The following is a 13,407-nucleotide window of genomic DNA, read 5'->3' on the forward strand; positions in this document are numbered from 1 at the left end:
TCAACCCATTTACAGTAAATGCAGTTCCTTGCCTGCAGTGTTGTTTTTTATGCAGCATTCCAATTGTGGTGTTTGGCCTGCTTTCCGCATCTGTGTATAAATCCTTAAAATTTGTTCTGGACTCTACTGTTCATGCTGCTGGAGAAAAGCCATAAAGGGTTGTGGTCAGATCATGGTCCTGGCAAGTTTCTGATGTCCTAAATATCTCTGGGAAGAGTTTGTCTGCTAAGTGAGAGATCTGTTTCTCTGTTGCTGTTGTGTGAAAACACAGTCCTGTGTAATTCAGCTCAGGTATCATAGAATGGGGTAGGATTACATCTAAGGTTTGCTATTTTTTTACAGTTAGTAATTACTTTGCTGCTGGCAAATACATAAAATGTAATTAATTATTGAACTATTATTTTACATATGCTGTAAATAGGGATGGAGGAGAAATTTGATTTGGTTCACATTTTAATGCAAACCTATCTAATTCACACTTCCCAAAACAATATGTGAAGCTAAATGCAGCTATCCTTTGAAATCAGCACTTCTCCAAATTTTGCAGTGTAGTTCTGCAACCAAATAATGTGTACAAAAATATGTATATTGGGGGGAAAGTGCATTAAAATACATATATATTAGTGAAAATAACATACATAGATGCATTATAGTGGAGAAAATTACTTTATATATATTGAGCAAAACTGCATACAAAAATGTGTGTGTTATGAGAAACTTGCACTATAATGCTGATGAATTTTCATGAGGTTTTTTAAACTTTACAAACTGATGCAGAAATGTGGAAAACTGAATTTTAGTATTGGAAAAATGAGAAACTGAAAGTGACAGATTTACCTATCCCTAGTTGTAAAGTTCTGTTTGTTACCTTGATCCTGGATAATTATTCAGAATTTTAAGTTTTAAAAACTGAGCCCTTCAAATGACTGTACAATTGTAAGTTAATTTTGTGTGTGCACTTTTGTTCCCGCTGGTTTAAGCTTGAGCATTGAGTTATTGACTACTTTTAGAGAGCATTTATTGATGCAAAATTATTTTTCTATTGCAGTTTGTTGCTCAATCCAATTGCCAGCAATTTCTCAATACTGTCTGGTTTGGACAAATGGCTGGTTACCGCCGCAAGCACACGTTTAAGAAGATTTTCACAGTCTTGACAGTGGGCATATTTTGGCCAATACTGTCTCTTTGTTACTTGTTGGCTCCAAGATCTCGAATAGGCCGAATAATTCACACTCCTTTTATGAAGTTTATTATTCATGGAGCATCATATTTCACATTTCTATTATTACTTAACTTGTATTCACTTGTCTACAATGAAGATAAAAAAAACACAATGGGGCCAGAATTGGAGAGAATAGACTATCTTCTAATACTTTGGCTTATTGGTAAGTATAAAATGGGCATAAAAATTGTTACATCTCTTAACATTGGAGTCTTGTTAATCCCTGGTAATATTGTCTAATAATGTAAAAGATTACATAATAAGCTAATAATGGAAAAACATCTTCCATTTATTTTGATAGGGGAGAAACATAGCAGTCTAATATAATTCAAGGAGATAATACTTTTTATTTTATTTTACCAATCTTAGGCACCATTACTCTCTAAGGGTATAACTGATTATGTTTTGTTGGATCTATGTAGGGCATAACAAAGTCTGTAACAGGTAACAGTGCACTATGGAAATGGGAGGTCTGCGGGGGGGTCTCCCATATCCTTTTTGCCCTCTCCTAGTCTAGGTTCTTTTTTAAGCTCTCTTTTGAGCATTATCTATTTATTGCATTGGGGAGATGGCTCTGTTATGCTCTGTGGGTAGCTCTCTATACTGTATTTGAAGGAAACAATAATGTCCTAGTGATTTCTGAGGTTTCTAAAAGGACTCCAGAGGTAACATGGTATTAAGAATTCAGCCAAACAACAGATTATCATTAAAATACCCAGTGAGAGTGTTTCAGAAAATACCGGCAAAGTGGCTGCCGGTATTTGGACCTTTGGATCTTGGAATTGATCTGTTGGTCCACCTCGAGGCAAGCTACCATCCCTGCCTCTTGGCACTCTCTCAATGCTCTTAACTGAGTGTTCTGGAGATCCAAAGTGATTATTTTGAAAATATTAAGAGTGTCCAAAGCAAGCAGGCATTTTAGGGTAGTTTTGTGTTTTTGTGTTGAAATTTTAAATTGCTCTTATCTGTATTTTTTAACATTTCAGGTACACCAAGTAGAAATTCTAAATATTAAGCAGTATATAAATACCTGAAATAAATAACATGTATAACAAAATTGTCATTACATTGGAAACATTTCTGACATTTTTGAATTTGGTTTTATTGTTTTTAAAAAGCCATGCACAATTTCAAAGTATTTTAGTAAGGAGGAAATAGCATTAGTTTCAGAGTATTGTGGCTTTAGCATGCAGGAATTGATCCTGGATTAGTTTGATCAGTTTGATATAACTGACTGCTTAAACAGTAACACTTAGGAACTGGTTTTGCTTAGATAAGTATTCTATATGAACTGAAGAGACATATGTCTGTATTGGAGCAATTAACATTTGCTGGATAAGTGACACTAAATTGTCTAGTCAGGGCCAAATTAGACATGATGTGGGCAGCTGTATTTGTTCATATGACTGGTTTCATATCTGGAGTGTATAGTGAGGTGGTCTAACAAAAAGTGGTGTGGGGCGATGTAAGCTGAAACTTGCCTTACATTTACACACACACACACCATTGTTGCAGGCATTCTTCTCCTTGCCCATCTTTAATACTGGAAGTGAGCCAGTGTGGGCAGAAAAATATCTGAAGTAACAAAACTCTAGAGAGGTAAGGCAGGGGAGGTATGATGGTTTAATTCTTCTTACAAGGGCTTCTTCTGGGAGGAAGGGTGGGATGTAAATTTAATCAATTAATTATTGTTATTAATAATAATTTGATTGTTAAAAAAATAAAATGGGGCAGAAACATAAATACACAAATATGGCTGCCCCTGATACATTTGGTATATCAGCAAAATAAATGTGTGTATTTGCTTTGCATTATTATACCGCCATGAGAGTGGCTGTATACTATAGCCAGTATGGATTTTTCACATTTTGCCATATTAAATTGAAAATACCCCCATGCCATTTTCCATAGGAGGTGGGCCATCACTGTGGGGAAATAGTTCCACCTATCGTGCAAAGGCAAGAATGTTTTTGAAGTCAAGACTTGGGACGTCATGCCCCTCCCACTCTCCAGTTCATTCTTGCCTTCGTACAAACAAGATTGGAATTTCACATAGCATTTAGCTAAGTATCGTATTTGTTTGTCTATTTGTCTTTAAAGCCTTTTTTCCGTTTTTGTGTCTAGCATACTGAGGGTCTCCTTTGAGACCGCGGCTGCGGCTCTCTTCGCCCTTTCCTCAGAGCTATTCCATTTATTTTATTTCCTTGACTGGGGGCTCCCTCTGAGACTGCGGCTGCGGCTCTCTTTGTTTTGGCAGTTTCAAGCCCCCTCCCCCCCCGGCTCTGTCGTATCCGTAGCCAGGGGGCTCCCTCAGTGACCGCGGCTGCGGTTCTCTTTTTTGATCGCTTTTGATCGCTTTTGACCCTCTCTCCCCCCCCTGATCTGTTGCCGCGGCTGCGGCTTATCCGATCTCAGCGGGAGCTTGCAGCTGCGGCTCCCGCCGTTACTCCTTTGCCTCAGATCGCCCTCGCTACGTGGCTTAAATCCCACTGCGAAGGGCTTTACAGACCGCGACGGCGGCTCTCTCTGCGACGGCTGCCGTTTTTTCCCCTACCTGCTTCCTTCCGGGGATTTTCTAGAGCCGCTACTGCGGTTTTCGGCGAGACCGTGCTGGGCAGCCCTTCCCCCAGTTCGCTTCCGACGGCCGCCATTGCTTCTTCCCTCTCCGCCATTTTTTCCCGCTCTTTTTTTCCGGGCGCCATTTTTTCCTTTTGATTTTGAATTTCCCGCCCTTTTTGTTCTCCTTATTATCGGATACCTCCCCTGCAGGCTATCTATCCGTACGTTTGTGTATATGTGCTGCTGACAAATTTACACGGCTGATTTACACACATTACTGTGGCTGTAATCATAGTGGCTGAATTATATTATCAAGGCTGGAGCTCCAATCCTAGTGGGCTGGATTGTATTATCAAGGCTGGAGCTTTAATCCTAGTGGCTGGATTACATTATCAAGGCTGGAGCTTTAATCCTAGTGGCTGGATTATATTATCAAGGCTGGAGCTTTATATCAGTGGCTGACTTGTACTAAACCTGATTTATATTGTATATCCTGCCCCCTCTGGGGCCGTGAACAAGCCAATAACCCAGCCTACAGCACTAATCTGAGTGTGCCAACTCTAAAACAGCCTATATTATATTAACGTTGATACCTCAGTGCATTCTGCCCCCTCTGTGGCAGTGCATTTCGCCATCTGCCAGTGTATCCTACCCCCTCCGTGGTAGTACGCTGTGCCAGTTCGGGTCTTTACATCCTGCCCCCTCCGTGGCAGTGTACTGCACCCAGGTTTATATAAGATGGCAGAACAGCCAGGCATGTCACCATCAACACACATGGTGCCAGATCAGCCAGACATGCCACAATCAGCCAAGCCACAACATCCTAACACGTCTAAGACCAGACATGCCAAAGCACTGGCTAAGACAAAACATCTTTCCAGCCATAGTAAACCAAAGCGCCCTCGTTATGTCTCTGTGCCAACCACCACCACAGCACAGACACACATAAGTGATATTTTCCATTCTCCTGCTACTGCCTCTGACGAGGAAGAGTTTGTTGGCTTTCCCGCTCACTGTTCGCCTAACGAACCTACCTCTGGCTTACCGCCTCAGACATCTGTTCCAACAGTTCACCAGGCACATACATCTCCCACATCTGGTCTGCAGCTGTCTCCTGATTTCCTCTCCCAACTCCAAGCCATGCTGGCTTTTTTCACACGAATGCAGTCACTACCACAAGTTCCTGCCATACCCCCACTCAACATGGACCAACGTGCGTGCCATGAAGCTCATCCTTCCTGCTCACCAGATCCCTTTGATGTAGCCAGAGGCAGATGTACGGACGAAGCCTCGTATGCGGAGGAGTCAACTTTCACTGACCATGTTGAAGGAGACGACTGGAGCGACTATTCAGATCATGAGGAGGATACATCGTATCGCTTGTTCAATACCTCAGATTATCAACCGCTAGCACGTAGGGTACTTCATACCCTTGGTCTCCAGACTGCGCCTTCAACTTCGTCCGCCCCAGCTATCAAAGGAGCCAAGGTCCTCAAATCCCCTGCACCTACTGAACACTACATCCTGGTGCCGGACCCAATTGCCAAATTAGCCTCCGAAGAATGGGCCCACCCACTCAAAGCTCGACGCTTCAAGAACCTGGCTGACAGACTTTACGCCCTAGCCCCAGACTTTGCCACCAAGTTAGATGTCCCTGGCATAGATGAACCAATCGCTCGCCTCGTTTCACTATCTCTTTTGCCCAGGGAAGGGGAATCCCACCTAAAAGATACTACTGAGCGTCGAATAGACTTCGCCCTCCGCAAGAATCACGAGGCCACTGCCCTAGCCATGCGTGCCTCCGCTTCAGCCTCCATCTTCTCCAGAGCATCTATGATGTGGATGGATGACCTTCTAGAGGATGCTAACCCTGATCCTGTCGCCTTCAAAAGAGCACTATTGAAATTACGTAAGACAGCAGCTTTTGTGGCCGATGCCACTTTGGATGCCACCCAATTAAGGGCACGAGCCATGACGACTCAAATAGTCGCTCGTCGCACCCTCTGGCTTCGCCACTGGCAAGCTGATTCAGCGGCCAGACTGAACCTGTCCAAGGCTCCTTACTCCAGATCTCTACTCTTCGGCGAGGAAGCTCTAAAGGCAGTTCTGGTTGATCCAAAAGATGCCCACAAACCGGTTCTGGCCACAGTCAAGAACGTCGACCACAGGCCCTTCAGGCGATTTTCCTCCTTTCGTTCCAACCAGTCCTTTCGAGGAACGCGGCCAGGAGGACGAGGCCGCGACTTCAGACCCTATGACCCCAACGCATTCAGGGGCTCCTGGAACCGACGCTTCCAAGGCAGAGGTCAGTACCAAGGGCGCAGGGGCAACTCATCGTCCTCATATAAGGGAGGCCCCCGCCTACTCAAGTAGTATTAACGTCCTCCCCATAGGTGGCAGATTACTTAATTTTGGAGATCGATGGCTACGCCTTACTACGGTCTCCTGGATCAGGGACCTTTTCACTCATGGCTATAACATAGAGTTCTGGGCAACCCCACCAGACAGATTCCATCCTTCTCCTTGCCCAAGGGCACCAGCCAGGCACAACATCATGCAGACAGCTATACATCACCTCGTGGACATAGCGGCGATAGAGCCAGTTCCCACAGCTGAGAGGTCGGAAGGGGTATACTCCCTCCTATTTGCTGTGCCAAAACGAGATTTATCTTGGAGGGCGGTATTGGACCTCAAGTTTGTCAACCGTTTTGTAACATACCGCAGGTTCAAAATGGAATCTCTCCATTCCATTACCGAGAGTCTGCATGAAGGAGACTTCATGGCTTCTATCGACCTTAAGGAAGCGTATCTCCATGTGCCCATTTGCATAGCCCACAGAAAGTTTCTTCGGTTTGCCTTTGGCCACCAACATTTTCAATATAGAGCGATGCCATTTGGCCTCTCCTCTGCTCCAAGAGTATTTACCAAGGTGCTACTCATCCTAGTGGCTTACCTTCGGACCCAAGGGGTTCATATCTACCCATATTTGGATGATCTGCTAATACGGTCCAAGTCTGAAGAGCTGGCTCATCATCATTTAATGATCACCCTCAATGTTTTGCAGACCTACGGCTGGCTTGTCAACTTCGACAAAAGCCATCTCCAACCAACCCAACGCCTACTACATCTAGGGGCAATGTTGGACACCCTGCAGGCAATGGTCTTCCTGGCTCCAGATCGCATCACTGCCATCACAAGCATCGCAAGGTCCCTGATGCAACAAACATCCGCAGACGTCATGCTTCTCGCCAGAGCGCTCGGGATGTTTATCTCCACAATCCACATTGTGCCCTGGGCTCGAGCCCACACTCGGCCCCTTCAGTGGACTCTGTTGCCTTTTCAAAAAGACATTGCCAGCTCCAACCATCGCAAAGTTCGTTTGAGCCCCACTCTGCGCCTCTCCTTCCGCTGGTGGACCAAGGTTCAACACCTCTCCAAGGGCACGTCATTCAGAGAACCCCGCAGAACCGTCGTGACCACAGATGCCAGCCTCATCGGTTGGGGAGCCCACTGCAACTCCCAGTACGTTCAGGGGGTTTGGCCCAACGCAGAGCAATCTCGAAGCATCAACTGGCTGGAACTAAAGGCTGTCCACTTGGCTTTATGTCATTTTCAGTCTCTGTTCCCTTTGCATCATGTGCTCATTCGAACAGACAACACGTGTGTCAAATCACATTTGAACAGACGGGGGCACCAGGTCTCGTCCTCTGCAGGACTTAGCCTCCCTCATCTTTGTCTGGGCAGAACAACATCTACAATCCCTGAAAGCAGAGCACCTCAGAGGGATTTGGAATGTGACAGCAGACTGGCTCAGCAGACAACAGGTCTTTCCGGGAGAATGGAAACTTCATCCAGCCATGTTCCATCGTCTCCAGTGTCGGTTCGGCGCCCTCTCAGTCGACCTGTTTGCTTCCAATCGCAATTGCCAGCTTCCCAGGTACTTTGCCCGATACCTGGACTCAACAGCAGAAGCAGTGGATGCTCTGACAACACCGTGGCCAGACGGTCTATTGTACGCCTTTCCTCCCATACCATTGTTAGCCAAAACCTTGAGGAAGGCGCGAACCGAAAGGGCACAGCTGGTTCTGATAGCACCATTTTGGCCACGCCGACCGTGGTTCTCAGATCTTCTGGCAATGTCAATGATGGATCCTTGGACACTTCCAGTAACGCCAGACCTCCTATCCCAGGGTCCAGTACTGCACCAGGACCCTACTTGGCTCAATCTAACAGCGTGGCGTTTGAACGGAGACATTTGAGGTCAGCTGGACTGTCTGACGCTGTGATTGATATTATTTTGGCCTCGAGAAGACCATCTACCACTCGCATTTATCAACATACCTGGGTGGCTTTCTCCAAGTGGTGTCAGTCCCACCACCACGATCCATCCCAGGCCAATGTGCACCAGGTGCTCCAATTTCTCCATAGTGGCTTTATGATGGGACTTCGACCCAACACTCTACGTCGACATGCGTCTACTCTGTCATCCATTCTCTCAGTGTCCTCTCCTGGAGCTCCTATTTCCTCACATCCGTTCATCAAACGTTTTTTGAGGGGAGTCGCCCTACGCTCTCCGGCTGTTGTCCACCGGTTCCCCTCATGGAGTTTGCCGAAAGTTCTGCAGGCTTTGCAACGCCCTCCGTTTGAACCCATCAGGACTGTGCCCCTACGTATACTGTCCTTCAAGGTCCTGTTTCTGATCGCAATCACTTCTGCCAGACGCGTTTCGGAGTTGGGCGCATTGTCTTCTGCTCGACACCTCTGCGTCTTCCATAAGGACTCTGTTGTGCTGAAGACTGATCCTTCCTTCCGTCCCAAGGTCGATTCAGTTTTTCATTGCAACCAGGACATTGTGTTGCCTTCCTTTTGCCCGGATCCTACCCATCCTCTTGAAAAGGCTTGGCATTCGTTAGATGTCCGGAGGGCTCTCAAGACCTACCTGTCTAGGACCCAAGAGATTCGACGAACGGAGTCTCTGTTTGTATCCTTTCATCCAAGTTCTATGGGGCATAAAGTATCCAATTCTACCTTATCCCGTTGGTTAAGGGCATGCATTACTTTAGCATATGAGTCCCTGAAGCTGTCAGTTCCAGCTAGTATAACGGCTCATTCTACCAGGTCAGCTGCCACCTCGGCTGCTTTTGCCACTAATGCTCCTGTTGCCGATATTTGTAGGGCTGCAGTCTGGTCTTCCCCACACTCGTTTATAAGGCATTATAAAATTGATCGTTATGCCTCTGCTGATGCATCTTTTGGCAGACGAGTGTTGCAACAGGTTCTTAATGAGGATTAACATGTGGGTGGTCCCTCCCTATATGGGTTGCTTTGGTACATCCCACAGTGATGGCCCACCTCCTATGGAAAATGTACCATTGGTCTCACCTGAAAGGTGATTTTCATAGGACCCTCCCAGTTGGAGGATGACTAGAGATTTTATCAATGGGTTACATGTTATTGTTACGCTATTATATTTAAATGTAAGAGTGAAGTCAAGACTTTTACCTCTGTTATGTTATGTAGTTATGTTAGAGTCATGTTGTTATGCATGTGACTATTATGTTATTTTCCTGGCGGGCCTGTTGGCCTTTTTCTTGTATTTTTAGATATCTCTTTTTAGACTCGCTACGAATGAACTGGAGAGTGGGAGGGGCATGACGTCCCTAGTCTTGACTTCAAAAACATTCTTGCCTTCGCACGATAGGTGGAACTATTTCCCCACAGTGATGGCCCACTCCTATGAAAATCACCTTTCAGGTGAGACCAATGGTACATTCCGCTACTTCCCATAAGCTCATTTCAAAACAAAATCTTACAAAACTTACAGTTCTGAACTCAGAAATGCTTGCTTAACATCCCCCTTAAGTTTTCATGGCAATATGCAAAACACTCAGAGGATCTAAGCGTTCAACGTGTAAAACGAGGGGGGGTAATCCAGACCCTTGTTGGACTTTATTCTGTCAGTTGACTCATAATTTGTTGAAATTAATTAAAAATCAGCCATGTTCACAGAGTACCTGTAATCCTATTACAGACCTTGCTCCATACTCTTGACCTTCATCTTCTGAGGCACATTACCAAATTTTTCCAAGCTACACAGGAAGTGGATTGGACTATGAAAGACCAACCCAAATTGTGTTTGCATTTTTACAAATTTGTAGGGCAGTACAATATCTCAGAGAGGAGATCAGGTTTCCTGCTCCCCTGTTGCATTCACTATAGCTGCCCAATTTCCCTGCTTTTTAAAGTTTGATAGAAATATCTGTTGGGTGTAGATACGTTCTTAAACCATAAGGGGTTTTGCCTATCAGTGAATAGTTGTACATTCAATTTTTTGTACATGACAGAAACTGCAGTGCGTGAGAGTGAGTCCTTGGGGCTAATTCACACACAACTGGAATGGGTTCTCTATATTCATGGTGTGGGAGAGTGAACATTTATGCATGCATGCAATGAACTTGTGGGCTTTTTTTGCTATTCCCACCTGCTTCTTTGGAAGGAACGATTGTGTAAATCATGCATGCATACAGTCCACATAACACTTTTTAGGAGGATAGAGCCTGAGTATTCATATTCTTGCACCGTATGTATGGAGAGCTCTGTTCCATTAAGTGTGTTAACTGTCTTTCCAGAACCAGTTTGCAGATTGTCTAATACAGAACCAGCAGAGGGAGCATGGATCCCTACTTTTCAGTATTGCTTTTTAAAATAAATTCACCAACCTGTTCTATATTTTTCTAAGCGCAAATAAAACTACAGTCATAGTTTTGGATACGGGAAGCACATTTTTCAAATAATAATGGTCCCATATAATCAGTATGCTTAGCTTGGAATCCTATATGTTGCTGCTCTTATAAATGTTTGATATTATAGTATAGAATGTACTTGAAGAACAAAACCTTTTTGTGACGATTGTCTAGAATTTTTAAAGCTATTAATATATATTTTACTGTTGACATAAGATACGTTAAATGACTGGTGTCGTTTACATAAGAGACTAGCAGGTGATATCATTCACATAAGGGTTTTTTTGTTAGTGTCTGTATCTCCATTTCTTACTATCTTTAACCGTAGTGATTATGGATTTGAAAAGAGTGAACTAGAATATGAAAGGCTGCTAAAGGGCAGTTACCAACATTGATGGAGCATTAACACAGGTAAAAATGTAGCTATGCATCCAAGCCATTAAAGTGCTGCCCTTCATTTGGCTGTTGTGGTTATGTTGTTAGGATAATTTTTCCTGTTTTTACGAGGTGCTTTGATTCCTGCTTGTATGTTTTAACCCAGTGCTGTTTGACAGTACACATAATTCTTATATTCTTCTGCCCCTCACCAATACTCTCTGAAAAAAGAGAGGTGTCCTCGTCTTTGTTAGAAAGACATGTAGAAGACACTGAAATTATTGGGATCATATCCAGTATATCCCACTGACTGCATTCTGTTTCTCTGCTCTAAGGAATGGTATGGTCAGATGTTAAAAGACTCTGGTATGATGGCTTAGAAGACTTTTTAGAAGAATCCCGAAATCAACTTAGTTTTGTCATGAATTCTCTATATTTGGCAACGTTTGCTCTCAAAGTAGTTGCCCATAACAAGGTAAACATCAACTCCAATTACTTTGTTTCTTTTTTCCAAAATGGAGGGTTTCTGGAGAATACTTATTCTTAACTTAAAGCTTTAAGGTGTGTCTTTGATTTTAGTCTGCATATATTTAGCACTGATAGAGAAACTAGGCATTTCAAAAGCAAGAGCATGCTGACTATATTTTCTTACATTTTTGGTGTATTTGATGAACAGGTTTAATGAAGTACTGTACGTTTCTAGTTTATTTATTCTCTTCTTGGAAAATTATTTTGAATTGTTAGAACATTCAGATGGGTTGTAATTTTTGTTTAGTATAAAGCAGGAATATACATTATGTTAATGTATCATAGTTCCCTAAAGAATTTCATGTTCATGGATTACAGTTGTTCATGTTTATGTGTAGTTCACGGTGCAGTTTAATTTTACTGCAGTTGTACTGCAAGTTAACATACAGAATTGTTTAACTGTTTCAGAAAATATGGTGGGCGTGTATAATTTTAAAAATTAGATAAGCCCATAATTAGGGGTTAAAAATGAAAGATGTCTCTTATTAACTCTTCAGATGAGGCAAATCACTCCCCTCTCCTCCACCCCACTTCATTAACAGGCATATCATGTGCTACAGAATTCCTTTAACCAATTATTTGCAATTTGTACATGAAGCTTTCATGAATAACAGATCAAACTGGGGGTTTATGTGATGTGTTTGTATACAGTATAGATTCTTACACATCAGACATCTGCAAATATTGATTAGGGGTCATTTTCTCCAGTAGAAGCTGTATTCAACAGATGGAACTTTAGCTTCAGCCTGGAATGCTCATCTTTGTTTTCAAGGAAAATGTTGTCAAAAACTGGCTTATTTGCTATGATCAGCTGCAGTTTTTTTATTTTCCTATAGATGGTGAAATCTTATTTATTTATACATCACTTCACAAATTACTGAAATGATTTATAGGTTGTATCTTGCTTTTTAACATTTCCATTTTATACATGAGGAGCTAAGGCTGAACATTGTGACTTGTCAAAGGCCACCCATGGAGACTATGGCAGAAGTGAGACTGGGGGTGGGGGGTTTATTAGGACCACATGGAGAAAGGCTTTCCCATCAATGCCATGGTCCTGATCTGGATCAGGGTTCTCTGTGGCTGACACTTAAAATACACACAGGTAGAGAGGGCGATGCAGAGAGATGGACACAGAGAGATGTAAATATTCAAACACATTTATTGTAATGTGCACTTTGACCTTAAGGGAGTTTAGCTGCATTTGCATACATTCATCTTTTATGCTTCCCCTCCCTTTGTTTTCCCCCATTTTAGTGTACAGGTTTCTTTGGGACCTTATTTTTTTTAATGCAGGCCCCTAAAGGGTTGGGCACACAAATCATGCCTTGTAAATAATAATGTCCTTTCCTCATGATCAATAAAGTATGTGCAACTGCATTTTTTATTAATACAATATTTCTGCACACCTTGGTTTTGCTCCAGTAGGGTGATACTCCATTTTTAGTAGCTGAGATGCTGCAGAAGTAACGTTTCCATCTCCCAAACATGGTGAAGGGGTTGGGAATGGAGCCACAAGGTAGTTGCTCCTTCCCTTTCACTTCCCATCTTGGGCATGAATTGACTTGTCTGTCCTACGGGCCTATGTGGTTAAATGTTTTGTCTGCATCTCTGCTAACTATGGTAAATGCTATCCAGGATTTGCTTCCAAGTCCCAGCCCGGGATTTGAATCCAGGTTACAAATCCTGGGTTAGGGATGAATCCTGACTAAGGTTAAGCAGGATTAATGTTGATACAGACATGACAGTGAACAATGGCTTAGTGTGGCGAAGAAGTGCCACACTTCTATAGAGAGAGGGCATGCTATCTATGGCCCAGTCATGGCTAAAAAAGGGAAAATAAATCTGCCCCAATCTTGAATGAGTGGTAGAAATAGCCTTGCTGCAACAGTATTAATATGAACCTCTCAAATATTTTTTTTCATGCAGCTGGTAATCTTCAGAGTTGGCTCACCTGTTTGGTATTCATTTGGAGTGGAA

At 43.2% G+C, this 13,407-nt stretch overlaps 1 protein-coding gene across 5 annotated transcripts in view; it reads left to right on the forward strand.

Moving 5' to 3' along the window:
* The window catches only part of TRPC1 (transient receptor potential cation channel subfamily C member 1), a 59,359-nt gene that overhangs the window by 21,719 nt on the left and 24,233 nt on the right, over positions 1-13,407 (forward strand). For all 5 annotated transcript variants that reach the window (XR_009764083.1, XM_061636926.1, XM_061636930.1 and 2 more), the window contains 2 exons: positions 1,049-1,385; positions 11,235-11,374. Coding sequence is in view for 4 of the 5 variants with exons in the window: in XM_061636926.1 (XP_061492910.1) it covers positions 1,049-1,385; positions 11,235-11,374 (477 nt within the window). In the remaining variant the exon portion in view is untranslated. The remainder of the gene's footprint in view (positions 1-1,048; positions 1,386-11,234; positions 11,375-13,407) is intronic.

The sequence above is a fragment of the Rhineura floridana genome, chromosome 7 (assembly GCF_030035675.1).
Source record: "Rhineura floridana isolate rRhiFlo1 chromosome 7, rRhiFlo1.hap2, whole genome shotgun sequence".
Taxonomy (NCBI): Eukaryota; Metazoa; Chordata; class Lepidosauria; order Squamata; family Rhineuridae; genus Rhineura; species Rhineura floridana.